At 43.4% G+C, this 27,981-nt stretch overlaps 1 protein-coding gene across 3 annotated transcripts in view; it reads right to left on the bottom strand.

Moving 5' to 3' along the window:
- Positions 1-17,626, bottom strand: part of LOC311131266 (tyrosine-protein kinase RYK-like) — a 96,679-nt gene extending 79,053 nt beyond the window's left edge. For 2 of the 3 annotated variants that reach the window (XM_084164135.1, XM_084164136.1), the window contains exon 1: positions 16,953-17,626. In XM_084164135.1, the coding sequence (XP_084020261.1) occupies positions 16,953-17,181 (229 nt within the window). In that variant the 5' untranslated portion in view covers positions 17,182-17,626. The remainder of the gene's footprint in view (positions 1-16,952) is intronic. The other variant, XM_084164134.1, reaches the window with a different exon arrangement.
- Between the last annotated feature and the right edge of the window lie 10,355 nt (positions 17,627-27,981).

Genomic DNA, 27,981 nt, shown 5'->3' with positions numbered 1-27,981 from the left:
GTCCCAACATTTGGACTGACATGAGACAAATCAACACTGCTTTCCCTTCTTTTTGTTGTGGTGTGAACTGATCATTGATCAGCATCTGTGAGAAACGTATTTTGTACTAAATGAACTGGACTGAGCTGAACTGAAAACACAGGATAGGTGAAAGCAATATAGTGGATGCCTAGTCCCAGTGTCCAGGTCTCTCATCACTACAGAGAAGGGAAATAGAGAAACATCTAAAATATTCAGATGCTACCTTGGACTGGACCTTGTTATTAGGAGAGCATGAAGTGTTGAATTGTAGCCTAGATATTTAAAATTGGGCAGCCACAACTGGGCAAAGGCATTTGTTGATCTTCATCAAGCCAGCCGTTTAAGAAGTTGTTATGGCTTGGTTGAACCTTTGAGGAATGTTTGGTTCACACTTGGCTGAGAATGTACAATGGTGATACTGGTACAGAGTAAAAGTTGGGCCTATCTGGTGTTGGGTGAAAATGAAGGAGCAGACCACTGGCTTGTATAGTTGGGGGTGTTTGGGGCAGACCATCTTGTCAAAGTGGGAGGTGTTTGGGCCTCATTAACATACCAACCGTAATATATTACACCTCTTTTAAAACATCTGTATAAGAGAACCCCCCCCTCCACACAGACTGTGTTCTGTATAAGAGAACCCCCCCCCCCCCTCCACACAGATGGTGTTCTGTATAAGAGAACCCCCCCCCCCCCCCCTCCACACAGATGGTGTTCTGTATAAGAGAACCCCCCCCCCCCCTCCACACAGATGGTGTTCTGTATAAGAGAACCCCCCCCCCCCTCCACACAGATGGTGTTCTGTATAAGAGAACCCCCCCCCCCCCCTCCACACAGATGGTGTTCTGTATAAGAGAACCCCCCCCCCCTCCACACAGATGGTGTTCTGTATAAGAGAACCCCCCCCCCCTCCACACAGATGGTGTTCTGTATAAGAGAACCCCCCCCCACTCCACACAGATGGTGTTCTGTATAAGAGAACCCCCCCCTCCACACAGATGGTGTTCTGTATAAGAGAACCCCCCCCCCCCTCCACACAGATGGTGTTCTGTATAAGAGAACCCCCCCACTCCACACAGATGGTGTTCTGTATAAGAGAACCCCCCCCCTCTACACTACACAGTCAATATGCTACCCAGCAGTCACTCACACTACACGGTCAATATGCTACCTAGCAGTCACTCACTACACGGTCAATATGCTACCTAGCAGTCACTCACACTACACGGTCAATATGCTACCTAGCAGTCACTCACTACACGGTCAATATGCTACCTAGCAGTCACTCACTACACGGTCAATATGCTACCTAGCAGTCACTCACTACACGGTCAATATGCTACCTAGCAGTCACTCATACTACACGGTCAATATGCTACCTAGCAGTCACTCACTACACGGTCAATATGCTACCTAGCAGTCACTCACACTACACGGTCAATATGCTACCTAGCAGTCACTCACTACACGGTCAATATGCTACCTAGCAGTCACTCACTACACGGTCAATATGCTACCTAGCAGTCACTCACTACACGGTCAATATGCTACCTAGCAGTCACTCACACTACACGGTCAATATGCTACCTAGCAGTCACTCACTACACGGTCAATATGCTACCTAGCAGTCACTCACTACACGGTCAATATGCTACCTAGCAGTCACTCACTACACGGTCAATATGCTACCTAGCAGTCACTCACACGGTCACTACACAGTCTATAGGCTACCTAGCAGTCACTCACACGGTCACTACACAGTCAATATGCTACCCAGCAGTCACTCACACGCTCACTACACGGTCAATATGCTACCTAGCAGTCACTCACGCGCTCACTACACAGTCAATATGCTACCTAGCAGTCACTCACTACACGGTCAATATGCTACCTAGCAGTCACTCACTACACGGTCAATATGCAACCTAGCATTCATTTAATCCAAAGTAAGTGATGGCCCAGTGAGTTCTTAAACTAGCATGTTTATGTGTCCTGTCAACAACAACCTACACATACTAGTCAACCTTCTCAAATACTGTGAACGTTATATTTCAGCTCCCAGTGGAAACACACACACACAGTAACTCACAAAAAGGCCCATCTTTGAGGTGTTCCCTTTCACTTACTTCAGACAGCGATAGTACATACCCCCTCCCCTCTCCTATTCCGTGGAATATTCCGGGGGCATTAGAATGGGCCAAAGGAATTCAAACAAGACCGTGTCTGCGTCCCAAATGGCACCCTATTCCCTACGTAGTGACCATGGGACTACAGCGCCTTGCAAAAGTATTCATCCCCCCTTGGCGTTTTTCCTATTTTGTTGCATTACAACCTGTAATTTAAAATGGATTTTTATTTGGATTTCAGGTAAATGGACATTTCACAAAATAGTCCAAATTGGTGAAGTGAAAAATAATAACTTGTTTAAAAAAAAAAAAATCGGAAAAATAAATAACGGAAAAGTGGTGTGTGCATATGTATTCACCCCCTTTGCTATGAAGCCTCTAAATAAGATCTGGTGCAACCAATTACCTTCAGAAGTCACATAATTAGTTAAATAAAGTCCACCTGTGTGCAATCTAAGTGTCACATGATCTCAGTATATATACACAGCTGTTCTGAAATGCCCCAGAGTCTGCAACACCACCAAGCAAGCTGCACCATGAAGACCAAGGAGCTCTCCAAACAGGTCAGGGATAAGTTGTGGAGATCAGGGTTGGGTTATAAAAAAATATCCAAAACTTTTAACATCCCATGGAGCACCATTAAATCCATTATTTAAAAATGGAAAGAATATGGCACCACAACAAACCTGCCAAGAGAGGGCCGCCCACCAAAACGCACAGACCAGGGAATTAAATCAGAGGCAACAAAGAGACCAAAGATAACCCTGAAGGAGCTGCAAAGCTCCACAGCAGAGATTGGAGTATCTGTCCATATTCATAAAAATATTTGTGTTACTTTTTTTTTCATTAAAATCTTCTCATGTTTTGACCCAGTCGTTCGTTCTAATCATTCTGTTCACCTTTTCTGCCCCAGAGTAGCGAACTAAGCAGGATGACGGAGGTTTGTTGTCTGTCCATCCTTTGCCCTGATAATCTTTCTGCATATTCTGCAAGTGACTTGGGTCAGGTCTGCTGTCTCACCATCATTCAGCCTGAAACTGAAGAACCGCCAAACAGGCAAAGACGTGCTTTTCTTTCCCACCAAGTCAGCCATTGTTTTATTCTGATTTAACTAAGGCAGGCTACACTATAGTTACTAAGTGAAGGCAGGCTATTCTATAGTTACTAAGTGAAGGCAGGCTATTCTATAGTTACTAAGTGAAGGCAGGCTATTCTATAGTTACTAAGTGAAGGCAGGCTACTCTATAGTTACTAAGTGAAGGCAGGCTACTCTATAGTTACTAAGTGAAGGCAGGCTACACTATAGTTACTAAGTGAAGGCAGGCTACACTATAGTTACTAAGTGAAGGCTACACTATAGATACTAAGTGAAGGCTACACTATAGTTACTAAGTTAAATCTCATCACTTCCTTGTTTTTAACTGTCTGAAAGCAGCCTAATGAAGAAAGAATGTTAGATGTGCTGACCCAGATGAAATAACAATAGCCTACACTTGATACGGCTAGAATATTAGTTTTTAAAAGGTAGGCTAATATAACTTATATCTGAGTATTTTAATGGACAAGAGAAATAGCCCTACCAATTTGAAAATCATTCTGCAGCCTAGACAAAAAAATAACTAGGCCTAAAAAAACTGATTTGAACAATGATTTAATGAGATTGTTTGTGGCTTCGTATTAATTTAAATAAGAATGACTTTATGCACCAAATCACTGTTGCGGTAAAACCAATGTGTCCTTTACACTGCAATCCTCCCACCAGTGAAATGAAAGCAGCAGATCTTGGAGAGAGAGAGAGAGAGGGCCGGGCGGGGGGGGGCCTCCCGCTTTCAACGGCACCACAACCCTTGGTGAGTGGCAAGGAGGAAATGAATACAGCTGTCAATCATCCACACACTGTTCACAGGCTCTGTTCTCTGAGCCCACCCACTCCCCTTTCAGACCATCTGAAGGACAGAGGGGGAGGAGAGGAGAGAGGGTGAGGAGACGAGAGAGGTAGAATAGAGGAGAGAGGGGGAAGAAACGAGAGAGGGGGAGGAAACGAGAGAGGGGGAGGAAACGAGAGAGGGGGAGGAAACGAGAGAGGGGGAGAGGGAGAAGAGAGGGGGAGAGGAGAGAGGGGGAGGAAACGAGAGAGGGGGAGGTGACGGGGGGGGGGGGGGGGTGAGGGAGAAGAGAGGGATAGGAGAGAGGGGGAGGAGAGGGTGGTGAGGGGAGCATTGTTGCTACACATTGATACACACACATCTCTATGAGAAGTAAAGCTGGATATCTGCTTGCTAGAAGACGGTAAGAGCAGTGTCTGTTGTCCTCATTGCAGAATGTGCCAGGCAGCCCTCGTGGAATCCTGACAACGTGCAACACATGCAGATTCTGTGATACTTGTTGAGAGACCCTTTCCAAGTTTCCTTTTAGATTACATTTTCAAGATGAAGTATTGCCAGACAAATATTAGATCTGCAAAAGTTGCTTCTTCCATGTCTTCTCCCAACCTGAATATTAGGAGCCCCCCCCCCCCCCCCCAAAAAAAAAAAAATTGATTTGAAGGGGATCCATCGTGGAACAGACTAGTATTATGAGAATATAGAAACCACAAACACGCGTGGGCGCACACACACGCATATGTGCATGCCCCACACACACAAACACACACAGCTGATGAATCTGCTGATGAAAAGCTCATTTTCAATAAAAAGGGTATTTCAATGGTTTTTCTCCTGCTTGTTCACACGGACGTTTCCTAACGGGGAAAGTGAATGACACGGCCTCTTTCTAAATCTGCTTTTTCTAGTTTCTAAAGTGCTGGGGGTCTGAGGCTGTCCAGAGGATACCCAGGAAGATATGGAGATGTCTTTAGCCCCAACAGATCAAGGGGGTGGAGAAGAGAGGAGACGAGAACGCCAGGTGGTGAGGGGACTGGAGACGGTTAGCAAAGCAAACACCCAGTGTCACACAGAAGGATTTACGAGACGAAGTCACCAGCCTGGCTGTCAGTCATGTGGGAAAACAATTAGTGATGCTGTGGAGGCAAAGCCTGGATTCCCATTAAGACGTCTGGTTCTCTCTTCATCCCACCAGAGGGATTCTCCTCATGAAATGTAGGCTAATTTTGGTAAAGTTATCAAAATGAGAAGACGACAAGAGGAAAATATAATCCCAAAACAGCCTTACTCCCAAAATAACTAACTAGAACGTGCAATGCTTTGAATATGTATCAATTTTTCATATAAACCATCATTACATCACAATCCATTCCTTTTTAGTCAACAGCAGGCCGTGCGTGTTAAACAGTATAGTGTATACACAGACCTGGTGGCAGCCGAGGCATTGCGCCAACCTGAAAGGCACCCAACACTTTTGAAAACAAAGAGCTCATCCTGGGGCTAAACACTCAGCCCAGGACTCCTACTGTCGAAAGGATTACGTAAAAGCACCATTTTAAAAAACGGCACCAGCGATCAGCTGCATTTCTACCAAACTGACTGACCAAGTCATATTGGCCTGCCCTACAGCTCTCTGGTCGTTCAACTGGCCAAGTCATATTGGCCTGCCCTACAGCTCTCTGGTTGTTCAACTGGCCATGTCATATTGGCCTGCCCTACAGCTCTCTGGTTGTTCAACTGGCCAAGTCATATTGGCCTGCCCTATAGCTCTCTGGTTGTTCAACTGGCCAAGTCATATTGGCCTGCCCTACAGCTCTCTGGTTGTTCAACTGGCCAAGTAATATTGGCCTGCCCTGCACCTGGATATCCTTCCCCCTCTCATCACCCATTTTAAAAGGAGAGAAAGCATGCGATGGTGTGATCACATTGGCTGGTGATGATACATTTACTGCAGTATCAGAGTTTCTAAACCCAGAGGCGCAACATCGTGACACTTCCGGGAACGCTTGCGAAGCAGACCAGGCCGGGATTTGAGAAGTCAATGAGAGAAGTACAAAAATAATTAGTTGTTAATTTTCTCAACAAAAAAAAAAAAAAAAAAAAAAAAAAAAAAAGGCACAACCTAGATTAGTCAATGTCTTAAGTAGTTGAACGTGTTATTAGGCCAACCTCGTGAAAGCGAAAAACGTACCCGTTTTTTTATTTGTCAAAAACAACTTTATAGAGAAAGAGTGCCTTTGATTGGACGGTCTGCACATGCGCAGTCCGGCGGGAGACGACTGCTAGACCCAATGTCACGTTTCTGCGCGTTGAGCTTAGCTAGCCGATGTTGCCATGACATCTGGGATTTCTATTGGAGAAGTAGTTTCTGCCTGCCTTCATACTGTACCGTCTTGGGTATTATGCCTAATACTTACCCAACAAATACTTAGCTATGCGCTAAATATATTTTGACCACTTTTTTCCCCCCCTCTGGCCTCCATTGATTTAGTCACCCTAATTTTGACCATCATACAAGCGTAAAAACTTAAATAACTTTAACAGATTTTGGTTTTAGACGTGAGGTTTGGACCATTGGTTTTCCTAGAGGAGTATCTACACAGTTAACATATTTTAAAATATGATTTTTTTTATTGGACTCCCTACCCTTAATGATAAAGGGACAATTTCAGAATTTAACGGGCTACTGCAATTTCAGGTGAAAACTCAATAAAACAAGTTTCAAATATAATGAAAATGACTATGCATTTCAGCTGTTTCAAAAACATTAAAATACGCTATTAGCATTTTTACTGTATGAATGTTGGACTCAACGAGACCATTCTGTTTACACTGCCCTGCTTAGAGTGGCAAACGTTGGGCAAGTGTCGTGGGCGGCCTCTGGAGGTGGCGTTCGAGATGTGAGAAATACGCAAGTTCACATTACAGTAATGTCTTTCGAGAATCGATACCTCTCAAGAATCTCTCGAAATTCTCCTTAAATTCTGGTCAATGAGAATAGATCCTAAGACACAAAAGATCCTAAGACACAAAAGATCCTAGCAAAGAGCCTGCAGTGGGACAGAGACAGACCACACCCCTTCGCACTACCATGGAAGCTCTTTCTCCTCTCCTCCAATCCACTTCTCTCTTTTCAGAGTGAGTTATCATTTATTGGAGGAATCCTCTATCCACAAAAAACGTTCATCCCCACATACCAAGCAAGCAGCCAACTTGACCAGAGTAGTGCACTATATAGGGAATAGGGTGCCATGTGGGACATGGTCTTCCACACAGAGCCAGAGGGACTGCAGACAGGCAAACCTCAGGAGACTGGCGAACAGAAACCACACAGTGTATAGCCATACCCAGGCTGCCTCTATCAAAAACGCCATAAAAAAAGAGAAGTACACACTACATTTACATTTTTAATTTTAGTCATTTAGCAGACGCTCTTATCCAGAGCGACTTACAGGAGCAATTAGGGTTAAGTGCCTTGCTCAAGGGCACATCGACAGATTTTTCACCTAGTCGGCTCGGGGATTAGAACCAGGCGACCTTTCGGTTACTGGCACAACGCTCTTAACCACTAAGCCACCAGGCTAGTAGGAAGCAACAACTAAACAGAGAGAGCGAGAGAGGACACACTAGCAGGCTAGAACAGTAGAGGTAGGTAGGAGGGGTGTAAATGTACGTCCTTTTGTCGACTCTGTGGCATTGTTACCTGTAGATACATACTGTAGAGAAGACCCTGGTAGACTGACCGACAGTCCTACTGCTAAAAAAGCACCTCCGGGAAACCTGCCTTATCCCTTTCCAAGAATCGAAAACAGTTGGATTTGATTTTGCCAAAACAAAAAGTCACGTTTTCTCTACCAGAGATAGAAAACGCACAATACAGGACTAACCAAATTTGACAACCTCCCTTTTAGCCTGATGTGAGACAATCCAGATGCCCTAGCGTCAACAACTAAAAGTGGTTTCTGACATGGTGACCATATTACAGTAGTTAGGCCTATGCCTTATGAATGTAACTATCCACATATTACAGGAGTTATTGATTTAGGCAACCAGGGAGAAACATGCCCTCTCCTGTAGACCCTTAGAACACCAAGACCCCATCTCCAACGTTGTTTACATGGTGTGTCAGATGAGTTTAAAACTCCAGCGAATCGGAGCAGACTGACTGTAATGTAAATACAGCCAATCATATTCCACCTCTCAAACGCAGCAGAGAGATCATAAGTCCAAACCGTAGCAAACAGTTGCTAACGGAAAACCTTTTGCAACAAAAACAAGAGTTTCTATTGGACAAATTCATGTAGGTCCCTCCACGTTTCGTTTTGGTTCTGTTTGGTTTCTAGTGAATACACTCCAGTTGTTTGAACACAGAGGGAAAAAAACTGAATGTGTCAACATAAAAGAAAAAAAGGACAGAGAGACGGACACAGTAGACAGAACAGAGAAGAAGAACAGACCAGTAGGCTATAGTCCTGTGCTCTGCAGCAGATAGCTACTCTGACTCCTGTTGCAAAATGAATCCGATTAGTGTCTGTAAAATGAATTACAGAGCTTTGGGAGACCCCAGAGACCACAGAGCATTGGAAAGGAAATGGCTGAGAGGGATGAGGGGATGGCAGGAACACACGTCGTCTCTATTGAGTCCCGAGCGGAGTCAGAAAGAGGAGAGAAGAGGGTTTTTGCTGTTGGTCTCAGGTCTTGGCATACTCCTTGTGGAACTAGTGTCTGGCAGGGTCGATATATGCAGCTGTGCTTGCTATGCCGACAAAAACAATCACTTCTTGTTGAAAAGCCTAAATGAAAGTAGGCCTATTTTTAATTGAATGAATTCTATCTGCAGCCAGCAAACTCCTGAAAAAAAAAAAATGTAGTCCAACATCAAGATAAAATCATGGGATGGTCCAAAATGTCACCCTGTTCCCTCTATAGTATACTAGCTTTTTTGACCAGGGCCCGTCGTGCATTATATAGGGAATAGGGTGACATTTGGGACGCACCCCCTGATAAAAAAGGCAGGAGCTCCTGATGTTAATGTGATATCTATGTAGCAGAACAGCAACAAGAGGCCCACTCTAGGTCCGTTCCCCAAGGATCACAGTCCCTTACAAATGACCCTTTCATTCTCAGTCACTACTCTGCACTAGGGGCTGTGGCGGTCACGAAATTCCGTCAGCCGGTGATTATCAAGCAAATAACTGGGGTCGGTCTCACGGTAATTGACCGTTGATTAACATAAACATATTCAGCATCTCCTGGCTTCAACACATCGCCTACAAGCCACTGATGCTGACCTTTGGAACATCTACATAAATTTAAAAAATCTAATAAATCCATGTGATATAGCCTACGCCTTCACAATAAATTAATTATTATTAATTTTAGACAGGTCTAAAGAAGCATGATATGAAGAAAATGTAGTCTATTTTAGAAGAACAGAATAGCATACTCTCAATTGTCCTTATGTTATGCCCTGATCTGGCTATGCCATATGGCTGTGGGCTACACTAGTTCATTTAGCAGACAAGATTATCTTAGAATTCCGTGGCATTATTTTATAGCATGAAGAATAAAATTGAACAAAGCTGAATAAAATAGAAAGGATATTTTCTCCGAAGGATTTGAGGGAGTGCGCATATGCGGCTATTCTGTGTTGAGCGATTAACAAAATAAATAGGTATTCCTATATGCTTCATTTAGAGTTATTCATGTAACTTTAGTTGTTCTACAAACGTTGGGCTATATGTTTTGATGTTTAATACATTGTAAGGCTGCGTGATGAGACTAATAATGATTTGAAAGAAGTCACTTGAAAAGGCATGAGCTCTGCTTTGTTTTTTGCGCAGGCTGTACACATTACAGTCACTCACAATTTGACAAGCACTTGATAATGCCTAGAATTTCACGGTGGCATCCCTTTTGTGTGGCCGTAATGCACCCTAAAAGAAATCCATGCCTTTTGTGGCCAGTGGCCGTTGTGCCCTTCTCCATGAGTGCTGCGCGCTCCATCATGTGATCGGGTCTCTCACAGGCTACAAGTGAAGACAGACACATCATGCCAGCCAGGTAGGCTATACTCCTGTTGTAAATATAAGCAACGTGCTTAATATTAGGAAAGCTGAGAAATAAATAGAGTAGGCCTAGAAAAGCTGATCCTCCTCTTTTTAGTAGAGGCCATCACTCTGTTTTCTCGCGCAATTGCATAGCCTATTGAAACGTTGCGCAACATGAGCTCATGGCCTCTCATTAAGTGTTTGATTAGACTTTCGATACATTTGCATTGACGTCAGAGTGATTAGAGGGACAATAGAGTGCTGAGCATCAGGCAGATAGCAAGTTTGGTAGGCTACTAATGACCATCAGCAGCATCAGAGCTTGGAGAAGCCTAATTACCGTGACTAAAACGGTCACGTGGAATTTGACTGCCTTCATGACTCGTGACCGCCGGTGTGGCGGTAATACGGTCACCGCAACAGCCCTACTCTGCTTTGCTTGCTGCCCAGAAAGGCAGCACCTGTTACCTAAACAAAAGATGAAATAGCCATGGCAGAAGTAGCCTGGCTACCAGTCTGTTTAGCTACAATTCCACTCCTTGACACGGTTATGCTAAACGCTGGCATATGACATTCAATTTACATTTTAGTCATTTAGCAGACGCTCTTATCCAGAGCGACTTACAGGAGCAATTAGGGTTAAGTGCCTTGCTCAAGGGCACGTCGACAGATTTTTCACCTAGTCGGCACGGGGATTAGAACCAGCGACCTTTCGGTTACTGGCACAACGCTCTTAACCACTAAAGCTACACGGAGTGGAACGTTAGCTAAACAGATTAGGTACCCAGGCTATGGCAGAAGGATTATGGGTACGATATGTGAAAGTATAACCAGATTAGGGCTGTGATAAGTCATGGAGTTTTGGGTTGTGGTTATTTGTCAGGAAAAAAAAAATGTCCACGGTCACCGTTATAACTGTTTGAATGGCAAAATGAAGGCGCGCCATTTTCTCATCTCATCTCTGTCTGCAGTGGTCATGCAGTTGCAGCACAGATGGAACAAGGAGACAGATATTTCACAGGATGTATACATCTGATAGCTAAAGACACTGGTACTCAGACTAACATTCCACTCCTTGCCAAACCTTTCGGCAATCTCAACGTTCAATATTTCACATTTACATTTTAGTCATTTAGCAGACGTTCTTATCCAGAGCGACTTACAGTTAAGTGAGTGCATACATTTTTTCATACTGGCCCCCCCCCCGTGGGAAACGAACCCACAACCCTGGCTTTGCAAGCGCCATGCTCTACCAACTGAGCTACACGGGACCCACAATATGCAGCCTGATTTACGACAGTTGCTGATCGGCAATTGGAAACATTAAAATTTTCCATGGCAACGTTATGGGGTGGGTGCAATATATAAAATCTAGGACCTGCTGCGGTCAATGCAAGAGCATGTAGAGAGGACTCTGTAATGAGAGAGAAATAATGATATAGAAAATATTAGCCTACAAGATTCAAATCACACTACGTTTTTGCTCAGTTGCATCCCATTAATGGAGAGGAAAGAAAAGAAAAAAACGCTAAAACTGGCACCTGTCATCATTCCTCGCACATATATGCTGATCATTTGCTAAAAAATTTTTTTACAATTTTGTTAAGCTCATTTCAGAGTTATTATTTGTCCCTACTCTTATTAAAACGTCTAGCCAGAGCACTACGCATAAGTACAGCTACAGATCATGATACAGCAGGGGTATTCAACCGGGGGGGTCCGCCGAGATACTGCAGGCCAGGGGGTCCGCAAAAAATAGATTTTTTTATTTTTTATAAGTTTTTCAATGTTTTTATGAATATTGTTAACAAGAGAATAAAACGAATCTTGAATAGAAAAGGAGGGGCATTTGTTCTTTATAATGATGTCAACTTAATTTCTCAACTCTTAATCTTGAGCAATTTACACTCATTGGAGCTAATTATACTCACCGGAGTATCTGCATAGGGTTTGAACAAGCAGCCATGAGTAGCAGTGTGGCAGTGCCGCTGGTTAGCTTTCTTGACTTGGACATTATTTTTTGCCAACACATGGCTAACCTTTGTTTAACCAGCTAAACAGCTGCTATTAGAGACCATGTGTTTGGAGTTACCTTTCTAGCCAATAGGCTGTTAAGGGTTTACACTTCTTCCAATTATAATGTGGGGAGGTCAACAACAACAACAAAAAATCATTAATAAAACGTTGATTACCTCTCCTTGCCATTATCATTCACCTGATAAGACGTGTGAGAGAAAACAATGTTTTGCTAACATATGATGGGGGTCCCTGGGTCACCGGTTTGCCTGGGAGGTCGTCCCTGGGCAAGAAATGGTTGAAAACCCCTGTTACAGCATCAGAGGAGCGCACGTTGGAGGGAGGAGATGGACAGTTTGACGGATTAAGGTAGAAAAAAACAATTGTTTATAAAAAAAATATTTTACACTACTGCTATTGTGTATATAGGATATATTTACTTAAAATACAATAAAATTAATGTTTTTCGAACAGTTATGCCGGTTATTTTAGTCACGTCTTTTTTGCACGACTTTTTTGCACGACTACACAATTACCGCGCCAGTCCGGATACACATAGGCCTTTAAAAAAGAAGGCAGAAGTTATTACTGTGTAGTTGCCATTTTACGATGTGATTTCTTAGGAACAAAACTAGTGCTAGGCTAGCTAACATACTGTGTGTGATGCAGCAGGAAACTCATTGAATATGTGGAGCCCAACATTCCACAACACAATACAAAAGGAAATATTCAAAACCGTTAGGGGACGGGTTAGCTAAAAGGGTTAAGGTTAGGGTTAGCTAAAAGGGTTAGGGGACGGGTTAGCTAAAAGGGTTAAGGTTAGGGTTAGCTAAAAGGGTTAAGGTTAGGGTTAGCTAAAAGGGTTAGGGGACGGGTTAGCTAAAAGGGTTAAGGTTAGGGTTAGCTAAAAGGGTTAAGGTTAGGGTTAGCTAAAAGGGTTAAGGTTAGCTAAAAGGGTTAGGGGACGGGTTAGCTAAAAGGGTTAGGGGACGGGTTAGCTAAAAGGGTTAGGGGACGGGTTAGCTAAAAGGGTTAAGGTTAGCTAAAAGGGTTAGGGGACGGGTTAGCTAAAAGGGTTAGGGGACGGGTTAGCTAAAAGGGTTAGGGGACGGGTTAGCTAAAAGGGTTAAGGTTAGGGTTAGCTAAAAGGGTTAAGGTTAGGGTTAGCTAAAAGGGTTAAGGTTAGGGTTAGCTAAAAGGGTTAGGGTTAGCTAAAAGGGTTAAGGTTAGGGTTAGCTAAAAGGGTTAGGGGACGGGTTAGCTAAAAGGGTTAAGGTTAGGGTTAGCTAAAAGGGTTAAGGTTAGGGTTAGCTAAAAGGGTTAAGGTTAGGGTTAGCTAAAAGGGTTAGGGTTAGCTAAAAGGGTTAAAGTTAGGGTTAGCTAAAAGGGTTAAAGTTAGGGTTAGCTAAAAGGGTTAAAGTTAGGGTTAGCTAAAAGGGTTAAAGTTAGGGTTAGCTAAAAGGGTTAAGGTTAGCTAAAAGGGTTAGGGTTAGCTAAAAGGGTTAGCTAAAAGGGTTAGGGTTAGCTAAATGGGTTAAGGTTAGGGTTAGCTAAAAGGGTTAAGGTTAGGGTTAGCTAAAAGGGTTAAGGTTAGGGTTAGCTAAAAGGGTTAAGGTTAGCTAAAAGGGTTAAGGTTAGGGTTAGCTAACATGCTAAGTAGTTGCAAAGTAGCAAGTTGTAGAAAAGTTGCTAATGATCTAAAATGCTAAAGTTGTCCGTGGTGAGATTCGAAAGCGGAACCTTTTGATTGCTAGACTTTGGCATTATTACGCCCACCCACCCTACTTTATTTTTTGCCTTAAGAAACAAAACAAAAAAATCGGTCTTATGTAACCATACCAAAACTTAACATATCATACTAATTTGAGTGTCCTGATTTACTTTTACGATGTTACGTCTAGTCCCAAATGGGACCCTATCCCCTACATAGTGCACTACTTTTGACCAGAGCGTTATAGACCGTGGTCAACAGTATAGAAGCTAGGCCAAAGCCTACTGTTCATGCAATGGGTTCATTAGGCCCATGTGAGTTTGGAAATGCCATTATGTGATGGCTTTAACAAGATCTCAGATTCAGTTTTCTGTGCTTCTAAGAATATGATGCATGTGTTTGGCTCAGAATGCCTGTAGCCTGGGCTTCCTGGTCTGGCTCTAAATGCTGCAGCAGATTTCCTATTCCTTCAATACAAAGTGGTCCCTGTCCTCATTTCATATGCTTCCTATTAGCGTAATGAGTTCCTAAAAGCCATGGGTTTGGATCTGAAAAATACTGCATCTCTCATTTCAAATCTTTTTCCATGTTACTAATGGTCACACTATATATTTTACACACAAGGCAGGCATTCATTATGGGTGAATCGGTAAAGAACAATGCATGCATCGTGCTGTATAGCCTATATCCAAAACTGCTTCTGCCACTCACAATAGCGTACTTGTTTTAGGAGTCAACTTTACAAAGCAGCCAACAAATGCAGATACACTTTTTCTGCATCTGCAAGCGCAAGACGTGGGTAACTTGTTGGGGTACATCTGCATTAATGTTGGTAGCTAACCCTAGCTACTTCTCCCAGAGAACTTACATTTGCATTATAGGTTTTGCACAGATCCATAAACTGTGTGTGCCTCCAGTTGACAACCTACACTTCCTCCCAGGTAATGCTTAAGGCTTCCGCATGCTTCAGTTTGGCTGGCGCCTAGCTGAACCGAAAGAGTGTGCTGCATACCTTCGACCTTTGCTTGAAAAGACTGTTGCTTGAAAAACAAGAAAAAAGCGGCAATAGTACTGTTTGTCCATCTTGAGACGGCATAGCGAGTATTACACTTCTTCCAAATAGTCAGAATTAAATCTGAGATAACTCGAAAAGAAATCTGTCAATTTTTTACATTTTTGACAAGATCTTAGGTCGCCAACTTTACATATAACTAGGATGTTTGGTGCAGTATTTCTCAATAGAAAAAACGTGCATGAAAACAAGTCGTCTAAAATGTTGAATGACAACAAACACTTCATTGAAGAATCCCTCCTGTTGACCAATCACAGACGAGGGGCATAGACTTCAGCTTCCGAACATGTGGATGCAGAGTTCGAAATCAAGCAGCGCGTCGAGCAAAGCTGGTGAAGACGAATGTTCTGAATGGACAACAGCAGTATCGAAAACTGGAACAAACAGGAAGTTGTCTAAAATTGGAGTGGAGGATACGTGCATGAATGATAATGAATCGCTTCTTGTTGGGATGCGTTTGTTGAGTAAGGATGCATATGTGGGGAAACCCGTTTGAGGTGTCGAAAACGGTGAAGTGTACGCTTGGAAAAGTGGAGTCTGTCAGAGTGACCAGGAGTGGTCTGATTTTGATTCATTGTGTATTTCTGAAGAGCAGTGGAAGACTGCAGTGGGCCTCAGGGATGACGACGACGGATGTTCAGGTTGAATCCTGAAGAGAATTCCTGGTGTGGTTGGTGCCCGCCGTCTGACCCGCTGGGTGAATGGAGGGAAATAAGAATGTCTGTCGGTCCTGTTGTTTTTTTAAGAAAAAAAAAGAAAAAACTAAAACATGTGAAGCTTGGTTATGCAAGATATGCCGTATGAGCTTTCGTCCCCAAACCACTGCAGTGTAAGAATTGTAAAGGATTTGGCCATGTTTCAAGTGTGTGCAGACCATAGTATACTGAAGAACGGTGTGTAGAAGGACGACGGTGTTGCGATTGTGGTGGAGAAAATAATAATAATAATAATAAGCCATTTAGCAGACGCTTTTATCCAAAGCGACTTACAGTCATGCGTGCATACATTTTTGTGTATGGGTGTTCCCGGGGATCGAACCCACTACCTTGGCGTTACAAGCGCCGTGCTCTACCAGCGGAGCTACAGAGGACCACAGATCATGATCCTGAGTTCCTGGAGGTTCCTGTAAGGGTTTAGGAAATTGAGGTGGCAAAAGTTAGAGGTCAATCGAATCTCCTATGCGGAGGCCATTAAAAAAATAATTGGGAAAACAAGTGATGCTAGTGAAGATATGGTAGAGGACGCACCACAGCCTGTAGTAAAATGTTTGCTGCCAGACAAAAGATACCCTGTGTGTTAAAAAGGTGGATTTTGTTGCATTCATTGCCACAAGTTATAAACTGTAGAGCACAAGTCTCAAAGAAGTCTAAGAAACTGGACATTATTGTGGCAGAAAAGGTTTTGGGACTCAAGGATTTTACATCTAAAGCCTTGTAAGGTGCATTGGCACAGGAAGACCCACCTGCCAAGGTTTCCCCTCCCAGGTTTCCCCTGAGCCGGTGTAGGGATCAGATCTGTGGGTAGTTTGTTCAGGTTTTTTTTTTTTGGGGGGGGGGAGAGAGATCCTCTTTCCATCCCGTATAGTAGGTGTCGGGATGCACATTAGTGTGTGATCTCCAATATACCATAGAAGAACAATGACCGCAAGTGATGCGTTAACGTTCAGAATGAGCGTCGGGGCTCTTAACAAACCTACCCCGGCCAGAAGATACCATCGTCAATAGGCGCTAGAAAGGTAGTTAGCGTCTATGAATGGGTTACTCGAAAAGAAAACCACTTCCTCAGCGGTCCATATTGCTTGGACTCACCTGAATATTTTAAAAGTCAGCTATTACCTAGCCGGTGTAGCTTGTTAGTTAGCTAGTTTGTTAGACCGAGTTTGCATTACAGGGGGCTAACGTTAGCCAGCTGGCTAGCCAGTTAGCTAGGAGCAAGCAGTCAAGGGTATGCAGTACACCCGTAGCAAATATATGTATAACTAACCCTGTGCCAGTAGTTAACTAAATAGTTGTGATTAGCTAACAGTTAACTGCTAGCTAGCTGTTATATCAGTCCTTTATCAACAATGTGCTTTACCCAAAAGCTTCTTGACCTCCTCCTCGCTCATGTAGACGTTGACACTGGGGCGATTGTCGATGCCCGGAGCAGGGGCACTGCTGGTGCCGGGGTCGGCGAGGCAGACGGCCCCTTCCACCAACAGCAGGAAAAACAAACCCCAGAGTCTCCACTGAACCGAATGTGGCCAGCCTCGACACACCGAGGGGCTGACACAACGGCGAACCAGTCCCTGCTGCCCCAACAACATTGCAGTTGTCTTGTAGCTAGCTGTTGTGCTTCTTCGCTAGTTGATTCCCCGAGCCTCGTTTTTCCAAATCCTCGATTTATTTTTCATCCGTAGCGCAAGTTAATTCCTAAAGGCAACATTACTACTTGATATTCAATCGCTCTTTTGTTTTCTTCCCCGTTTCACCAGGTTTTTCGTGCTTCTTGATAGTTTGCTAGCTAACTGATTAGCCGAACACGCTAACTTCGGCCAGACTCGACCGCGCTCCAATATGCGATTAGTTTTTTTTGTCAAGTTTGCCAATGTTTGGATACAATTCTGGATTCACAGTCCTTTGCACATATTATACAACTTAGATCTATTTAACTTTTTAAAAAAGATAAATAGTTAAGATTTTCCCGAATATAACATCTAGCTTTCTGCTTTCATGGTTCGTTCTTCCACCTGTGTGAAGCTTGCCACAATAGTGGACTTCAGATTTTTCTGTGGATTTTATATGGCGGTTGGCAACCAACTTTAAGGTGCATTACCGCCACCAACTGGACTGGAGTGTGGACCAGAGACAGCGAAGGTCTAAATCAGGGTTCTTCAATTCCGGTCCTGGTGGGCCGAAACACTTCTGTTTTTTATTTCTACCTGGTAGTTAATTGCACTCACCTGGTATCCCAGGTCTGAATTAGCCCCTGATTAGAAGGAGAGGATGAAAAACAGAGGTGTTTCGGCCCTCCAGGACCGGAATTGAAGAACCCTGGTCTAAATCCTACCCAATAATCTCGTCTCCCTAAGGAAACGAAATACATAATTAAATACTACATCCCCTGAAGATTTCCCCAGCAGTTCACTTAGTCCTGGCTCTTCAACCCCATTACTCCTCAAATCTAATAACAATCGCTCCTTTTCCCTCACATATTTCTGGCACTGAAATAGAACACGTTCCACTGTCTCCATCTCCTCCTGACAATGATCACACCTCTCAGTCGGATGTTTCCCCACCACTTTCAATCTACTATTGAGCCTTGTGTTTCCCAGTCTCCGCCTTGTGATTACACTGTCCTCCCTTCTCTCTCTCGGCCCGAGAACCTCCCTGCCCCCATCTTTTCCTGGATCTTATACAGGGGTCTTTCCTTTCTCTCCCTGTTCCACAACTCTTGCCACTTATTTTTAACCACTGTTCTTATTAATCCCTTGGCTTCTGCTTTACAATTCCATCTCAACATTAGGATGTTTAGGAGTCTTTCTTGGCGATAACATCCACCTCCTCATTCCCCTCTACTCCCCACATGAGCTGTTACCCAGAGGAACATCCCAAATACCCCCATCTGTTTTCACCCTGTACAAACACTGTAAAACCTCATACAATACATCCTGGCTGCTCTGAGACACACATGAATGTAAGCTCATCAGTGCTGCCCAGGAGTCAGAGCAGATGACCACCCTGTTTGGCCACACCTCCTCCACCCACTCTGCAGCCAATAGTACGGTCAGCAACTCCCGTTGTGTAAACAGATAAATGATCCGTTGTTTTTTTTTTCGTCACTGCCTCCTTAAACTCAGGAACACTAAAAGCTGCTCCTGTCCTCCCTGTTTCAGGGTCCTTAGATCCATCTGGGAATATATTCAAGAAAGCGTAGTATTGTGTTCTTAAAATGTTCACTTACAACTGAATGTACTCCTTCCTCAACATCTCTTACCTTCTCAAGCAACCCTAGATCTATCACTGGCTGAGGGAGAAACCAAGATGGGATAGCAGAAAGAACCACAGAGAGGCTAAACTCCCTCCCCCAAAAAAACCCATCTCTCTCGCAATGCAATTGCCTATCCACCCAAAGCTTGTATTCAGATTGTGTTCATGTTCCCAGCACTCTAGGAGCACCTTTTTTTTGTAGGATGTGTAACCTGATGTCCTTGTAGATTTACCCAATATGTCACGGCTAGCTGTTGTCTTCTTAACTTGAACGGCGTCTCTCCCAAGTCTACCTGCATCGCTGCCACCGGGGAGGTCCTGAGTGCTCCACAACGTATTCTTAGCGCTTGGGCCAGGATAACATCTAGCTTTTTTTTTTAAAGATGTCTGAGATTCTGATCCATATGCTATATTTCCATATATAGTGGACTTCTTCTTCTTCTTTGGGATTGGGTTGGCGGATCACATCCAATTTAAAGGTGTATACAACACCACCTACTGTATTAAAGTGTAAGGCCAGTCACGGCCAATCTACATAAAATGATCTTCATTATTCCTGTTCCTAAAAGGAAAAAATTGCACCACCAACTAACCCTACATCTATATAACACCATGTCATAAAAATCACCACCCCATTAACTGTTCTGCAGTAAAATCTCATACACCCAGATAATTCTCTGCAGCTGCCACCTACACTCATTAAAAACCCACTACCCCATTCCACTACTTTGAACCTATCTGATCCTGCACCATGCCAACGGCCTGGGAGGACGGGACACCACCCCTCAACACACCCTGTAACTCTTCTGAAGTTAAATCTCGTATAGCCAAATACTTCTCTGCAGCTGCCACCACAATATATATTTTCTGTGATTTACGTCCCATTTCTGCGGTACGGTTGATAACCATTGCTATGAACGCTAAGAAGCCAACCTTACTGAAGCATAACACTCGTTGGCCTATCCCTCTGTGCTGGCACAAATCTACTACTCACTGGGATCCTCTCAGGATCCCTCACCCTTGACCCTTGACCCTTGACCCATCCTCCTCCACTTTCTCCACTGCCTCAGCATACGACACCCTCTACACTGCTCTGACTCTGACCACCTCAACCTGCCTCTCTCGTACCGGACACTTCCGATCCCCAGCAACATGAGCACCCCTAAAGTTGACACACACATCTTTATCCACCGGAACTACACAATCCTCTTTCCCATGCCCTCCTGCACACTTCCCAAATAGTGGATTTTGTGGTTCGCTTTCAAAATAAAAGTCTACCATGGAAAGTGATTCAAACGGATATAAATGATGAAATCATTCAATATTTGGACTAGATAATGCTAAACAAGGTCGGAATGCGAATTCAACAAAAGACAATCATTTGTTAATTTGACACAAAAATAAGTACAAATCAGTTGAAATCTTACGGTGGATGTATTAGACTTTAGAATTGCATTGTGGGCATACTTATATGCACTGTACAGCCTTACCTATGGATGTTGTAACCATGAAATGGGGTGTCAGCCTTCTCGGTGACACTCACAGAACACAACTCTGTAGAGTTGACACAAATATTAGCGTCTTAACTCTTATTGTGGGACACGAACAACCAGTGTGAAATAAGCCACATTAAGCATACAGCCAACTGTGCGTATTGAACATACATATTGGACTGTACAGCCTAAATTAGAGATTGTTGCACCCCTGAAATGGGGTATCAGCCTATTCAGTGATACTCACAGAACACAACTGTGAAACGAAAAATGAAACGTCAGATTCAAGCCATCTACATTTCATTAGATGACTTCATTAATTTAATGAGTAATTCAAAACAGGCATATCATAAAATTATATCACTCAGCTACATCTTTCTAAACAAGTACTGCGTTTTCTGTCAACTCATTCAACAGACGGTCTCTCATTCCTTTGTCGCAAAATGGGTTAACGCTGAAAGGACTGCTTTGGAAAACAAACATACAGTGGGGAAAAAAAGTATTTAGTCAGCCACCAATTGTGCAAGTTCTCCCACTTAAAAAGATGAGAGAGGCCTGTAATTTTCATCATAGGTACACGTCAATTATGACAGACAAAATGAGAAAAAAAATCCAGAATATCACATTGTAGGATTTTTAATGAATTTATTTGCAAAGTATGGTGGAAAATAAGTCTTTGGTCACCTACAAACAAGCAAGATTTCTGGCTCTCACAGACCTGTAACTTCTTCTTTAAGAGGCTCCTCTGTCCTCCACTCGTTACCTGTATTAATGGCACCTGTTTGAACTTGTTATCAGTATAAAAGACACCTGTCCACAACCTCAAACAGTCACACTCCAAACTCCACTATGGCCAAGACCAAAGAGCTGTCAAAGGACACCAGAAACAAAATTGTAGACCTGCACCAGGCTGGGAAGACTGAATCTGCAATAGGTAAGCAGCTTGGTTTGAAGAAATCAACTGTGGGAGCAATTTTTAGGAAATGGAAGACATACAAGACCACTGATAATCTCCCTCGATCTGGGGCTCCACGCAAGATCTCACCCCGTGGGGTCAAAATGAACGGTGAGCAAGAACGGTGAGCAAAAATCCCAGAACCACACGGGGGGACCTAGTGAATGACCTGCAGAGAGCTGGGACCAAAGTAACAAAGCCTACCATCAGTAACACACTACGCCGCCAGGGACTCAAATCCTGCAGTGCCAGACGTGTCCCCCTGCTTAAGCCAGTACATGTCCAGGCCCGTCTGAAGTTTGCTAGAGTGCATTTGGATGATCCAGAAGAGGATTGGGAGAATGTCATATGGTCAGATGAAACCAAAATAGAACTTTTTGGTAAAAACTCAACTCGTCGTGTTTGGAGGACAAAGAATGCTGAGTTGCATCCAAAGAACACCATACCTACTGTGAAGCATGGGGGTGGAAACATCATGCTTTGGGGCTGTTTTTCTGCAAAGGGACGAGGACGACTGATCCGTGTAAAAGAAAGAATGAATGGGGCCATGTATTGTGAGATTTTGAGTGAAAACCTCCTTCCATCAGCAAGGGCATTGAAGATGAAACGTGGCTGGGTCTTTCAGCATGACAATGATCCCAAACACACCGCCCGAGCAACGAAGGAGTGGTTTCGTAAGAAGCATTTCAAGGTCCTGGAGTGGCCTAGTCAGTCTCCAGATCTCAACCCCATAGAAGATCTTTGGAGGGAGTTGAAAGTCCGAAACATCACTGCTCTAGAGGATATCTGCATGGAGGAATGGGCCAAAATTCAGCAACAGTGTGTGAAAACCTTGTGAAGACTTACAGAAAACGTTTGACCTGTGTCATTGCCAACAAAGGGTATATAACAAAGTATTGAGAAACGTTTGTTATTGACCAAATACTTATTTTCCACCATAATATGCAAATAAATTCATAAAAAATCCTACAATGTGATTTTCTGGATTTTTTTTTCTCATTTTGTCTGTCATAGTTGACGTGTACCTATGCTGAAAATTACAGGCCTCTCTTATCTTTTTAAGTGGGAGAACTTGCACAATTGGTGGCTGACTAAATACTTTTTTTCCCCACTGTACATACAGTGAGGGAAAAAAAATATTTGATCCCCTGCTGATTTTGTACGTTTGCCCACTGACAAAGAAATGATCAGCCTATAATTTTAAATGGTAGGTTTATTTGAACAGTGAGAGACAGAATAACAACAAAAAAATCCAGAAAAACGCATGCCAAAAATGTTATGAATTGATTTGCATTTTAATGAGGGAAATAAGTATTTGACCCCTCTGCAAAACATGACTTAGTACTTGGTGGCAAAACCCTTGTTGGCAATCACAGAGGTCAGACATTTCTTGTAGTTGGCCACCAGGTTTGCACACATCTCAGGAAAGATTTTGTCCCACTCCTCTTTGCAGATCTTCTCCAAGTCATTAAGGTTTCGAGGCTGACGTTTGGCAACTCAAACCATCAGCTCCCTCCACAGATATTCTATGGGATTAAGGTCTGGAGACTGGATAGGCCACTCCAGGACCTTAATGTGCTTCTTCTTGAGCCACTCCTTTGTTGCCTTGGCCGTGTGTTTTGGGTCATTGTCATGCTGGAATACCCATCCACAACCCATTTTATATGCCCTGGCTGAGGGAAGGAGGTTCTCACTCAAGATTTGATGGTACATGGCCCCGTCCATCGTCCCTTTGATGCGGTGAAGTTGTCCTGTCCCCTTAGCAGAAAAACACCCCCAAAGCATAATGTTTCCACCTCCATGTTTGATGGTGGGGATGGTGTTCTTGGGGTCATAGGCAGCATTCCTCCTCCTCCAAACACGGCGAGTTGAGTTGATGCCAAAGAGCTCAATTTTGGTCTCATCTGACCACAACACTTTCACCCAGTTCTCCTCTGAATCATTCAGATGTTCATTAGCAAACTTCAGACGGGCATGTATATGTGCTTTCGTGAGCAGGGGGACCTTGCGGGCGCTGCAGGATTTCAGTCCTTCACGGCGTAGTGTGTTACCAATTGTTTTCTTGGTGACAAGATCCTCCTGTGTAGTTCTGGACTGATTCCTCACCGTTCTCATGATCATTGCAACTCCACGAGGTGAGATGTTGCATGGAGCCCCAGGCCGAGGGAGATTGACAGTTATTTTGTGTTTCTTCCATTTGCGAATAATCGCACCAACTGTTGTCACCTTTTCACCAAGCTGCTTGGCGATGGTCTTGTAACCCATTCCAGCCTTGTGTAGGTCTACAATCTTGTCCCTGACATCCTTGGAGAGCTCTTTGGTCTTGGCCATGTAGGATAGTTTGGAATCTGATTGATTGATTGCTTCTGTGGACAGGTGTCTTTTATACAGGTAACAAGCTGAGATTAGGAGCACTCCCTTTAAGAGTGTGCTCCTAATCTCAGCTCGTTACCTGTATAAAAGACACCTGGGAGCCAGAAATCTTTCTGATTGAGAGGGGGTCAAATACTTATTTCCCTCATTAAAATGCAAATCAATTTATAACATTTTTGACATGCTTTTTTCTGGATTTTTTTGTTGTTATTCTGTCTCTCACTGTTCAAATAAACCTACCATTAAAATTATAGACAGATTATTTCTTTGTCAGTGGGCAAACGTACAAAATCATCAGGGGATCAAATACTTTTTTCCCCCTCACTGTAGATACCACAACTGCTGCCGTTTTTTTTAAATTTAGGGCATCGACGCCAGAATTCATAATCAAGGACAATATCCATCACAACTCTATTCAATGCCAAGTATTGCACAGTCAGGTAGTTTTGTAATCTGTACAGAATGCCCTTGATTTCCATTTGGTATTGCTGTAAGGAGTCCATTATTCCACAACTTAATGTTATATTTGTCTCATTATTCTACAACTTAATGTTATGGTTGTCTCATTATTCTACAACTTAATGTTATGGTTGTCTCATTATTCTACAGCCTAATGTTATGGTTGTCTCATTATTCTACAGCTTAATGTTATGGTTGTCTCATTATTCTACAGCTTAATGTTATGGTTGTCTCATTATTCTACAACTTAATGTTATGGTTGTCTCATTATTCTACAACTTAATGTTATGGTTGTCTCATTATTCTACAGCTTAATGTTATGGTTGTCTCATTATTCTACAGCTTAATGTTATGGTTGTCTCAATATTCTACAGCTTAATGTTATGGTTGTCTCATTATTCGCTCTATGCTCCATGTCTATGGCAACCTGATGTGAATACCTGAAATGCACAGGTATTCTCACTCCGCCTAATTCAGAACGCCACCAAGTGAATTCTCCTATGGGGACACTAGGCAGAACGTCTGTTTTCCCAGTAAAGGTTCTTCAATTCTTGGCGAACAAAAGAAACAGGAGGCATTAGTACAGACTTGTTTTGAAAAGCAACATTTGACCAGATTGTTGTAGACATCTACATTAAGTGTACGAAACATTAGGAACACCTGCTCTTTCCATGACATAGACTGACCAGGTGAATCCAGGTGAAAGCTATTATTGATGTCACCTGTTAAATCCACTTCAATCAGTGTAGATGAAGGGGAGGAGACAGGTTAAAGAAGGATTTTTAAGCCTTGAGACAATTGAGACATGGATTGTGTATGTGTGGCATTCAGAGGGTGAATGGGCAAGACAAAAGATGAAGTGCCTTTGAACGGGGTATGGTAGTAGGTGCCAGGCGCATGGTAGTAGGTGCCAGGCGCACCGGTTTCAAGAACTGCAACGCTGCTGGATTTTTCACACTCAACAGTTTTCTGTGTGTATCAAGAATGGTCCACCACCCAAAGGACATCCAGCCAATTTGACACAACTGTGGGAAAGCATTGGAGTCAACATGGGCCAGCATCCCTGTGGATCTTGACCAGATTGTTGTAGACTTCTACACTATAATCCCACCACTAAATCTTGACCAGATTGTTGTAGACTTCTACAGTATAATCCCACCACTAAATCTTGACCAGATTGTTGTAGACTTCTACAGTATAATCCCACCACTAAATCTTGACCAGATTGTTGTAGACTTCTACAGTATAATCCCACCACTAAACCTTGACCAGATTGTTGTAGACTTCTACAGTTCTACACCACCTTCCGGAGACATTTGAAACCCCACCTCTTTAAGGAATACCTGGGATAGGCTAAAGTATTCCTTCTAACCCCCCCCCCCCCCAAATTGTAAAGTGGTTATCCCACTGGCTATAGGGTGAACGCACCAATTTGTGAGTCGCTCTGGCTAAGAGCGTCTGCTAAATGACGTTAATGTGCCCTTGAGCAAGGCACTTAACCCTAATTGCTCCTGTAAGTCGCTCTGGTTAAGAGCGTCTGCTAAATGACTAAAATGTAAATGTAAATGTAATAATCCCACCACTAAATCTTGACCAGATTGTTGTAGACTTCTACAGTATAATCCCACCACTAAATCTTGACCAGATTGTTGTAGACTTCTACAGTATAATCCCACCACTAAACCACGTTCCCTCTTTTATTGGGTCATAATCCTCTCTCGTTAGCAGAGATGGTAGACACTTAGCTGGAATGGGAACTTCAACAGGTGAATGCTTGCCAACACACCTGGCAGTGCACAAATGAGTGGTCTTTGTCTGGTGGAAATCCTATTTCTTCGTGCTTTGTGTTCTACGATATTTACATTTTAGTCATTTAGCAGACGCTCTTATCCAGAGCGACTTACAGTTAGTGAGTGCATACATTATCTGTTTTATATTTTTTTATACTGGCCCCCTGTGGGAATCGAACCCACAACCCTGGCGTTGCAAACGCCATGCTCTACCAACTGAGCTACATCCCTGCCGGCCATTCCCTCCCCTACCCTGGACAAATTGTGCGCCGCCCCATGGGTCTCCCGGTCGCAGCCGGCTACGACAGAGCCTGGATTCGAACCAGGATCTCTAGTGGCACAGCTAGCACTGTGATGCAGTGCCTTAGACCACTGCGCCACTCGGGAGACATACTACCCCTACAAATGTAGCATCAGAAAATAATTGATCTACTTTTTCAAACGTATAGGCTGTAGATTTAGGTTTCCTGAGTACAGTTAATATACCAAACGTTGATCCTGACGTGTACATTATCAAAAATGTACCATGTATCTGAAAATGTGATTACACTAGACAATTCTATGTGTGTGCTTGCTCTGTGTGCAGGATCGAGGAACATGTTAGGCAGGTTGCTTTCTGTTGTCATGTCCATCTTTACTAGTAATGTCTAGGTTGCATGGATTACATAGCTGTGCTGCAGGAATTATTGCACATGCTACACGTCCCACTCTGTTGGGTTATTTCCTGTGCAAGGTAGCCTTTGATCCCATCATCTGAATGTCTCGTAGTTCAAAGGTGAGCTCTTTCCTATTCTTGCCGTAAACATCTGCCTTGTTTTCACTCTGATTATCCATAGCTTTAATAGGCTGAATGTGGCTCATTTCACACTGGTTTTCAAAGACCTGCAGTAAGAGCTAAGACGCTAATGTTTGTGTAAACTCCACGGAGTTGTGTTCTGTCAGTGTCACTGCGTAGGCTGACACCCCATTTCATCCATAGGTTAGGCTGCACAGTGCATATAAGTATGCCCGCAATGCAATTCTAAAGTCTAATACATCCACAGTGCGATTTCAACAGATTTTTCTGGTGTCAAATTAACTAATTATTGTCTTTTGTTGAATTTATGTAACAACATTCCGACCTTGTTTAGCATTCTCTAGTCCAAATATGGCATGATTCTAATATTTGCATCCGTTTGAATCACTTTCAGTGGGGGACATTTATTTTGAAGGCGAACCGCAAATTGCACTATTGTGGCTAATCGTTATTGTGGCTAGCGTCACACAGGTCGTTCTACCCTTCCCCTTGCAATCTCAGTTTTCATTGGAGAGAGGGGCCTAGGGAGGGGGGCAAAGAGGGGTGCTTGTGTGCATATACCATATAGAATGATAGAGGCCTCTAGCGGCCAAAAGGCTAAATTAGCATTTGCAGCGCCATTGAGGGCTTCCACCATTTTAATGTAGTCAACTTGGTGGGACTTCCAACTTCATTGGTTGATCCCTCCTGGTGGCCCATATAACAGTGTTGCTTTGGTCCCTCTCTTAACACATCAACAACTCCCTCCCACAAAGTATCGTTACCCGTCGCTCCTCAAAAGCCGCGGCCCTTGCAGAGCAAAGGGAAACAACTACTTCAAAAGGTCTCAGAGCGAGTGACGTCACCGATTGAAACGCTACTAGCGCGCATCGCTAACTAGCTAGCCATTTCACACCGGTTAAACCCAGTTGGAGTCATGTCCAACCGGGTCATCAGGAGGGATCGGCCAATCGTGAAGAAGAAAATGTCCTACTTCAAAATGGAGATAGCCTCAATGGCGCTGCCCCACACTGTCACAGACGCTGTAATGGCACAGAGACAAAGATGAGTCCTCTATCTCTCTCTATGGTCTGTACCTCAGTGGTGTGTTGGCCACAGTGATGACTGGGAAGCACACATCTTCACATTTCGGGGAACCCGAATGGAAGCTTTCGAGCGTGCAGAGTAGATGAACGTTAATTTACAAAGTCTACTTTGTAAAAGGAGACATAAAACTAGTTACATTGAACAGTGTACTGGGTTCTCATATAACAAACAACTAGTTATATTGC

The sequence above is a fragment of the Coregonus lavaretus genome (genome assembly GCF_964263955.1).
Source record: "Coregonus lavaretus genome assembly, chromosome: 6".
In the NCBI taxonomy this organism is placed as follows: domain Eukaryota; kingdom Metazoa; phylum Chordata; class Actinopteri; order Salmoniformes; family Salmonidae; genus Coregonus; species Coregonus lavaretus.
The sequence above is the reverse complement of the archived record's forward strand: the minus strand, read 5'-3'. Positions and strand labels throughout refer to the sequence as shown.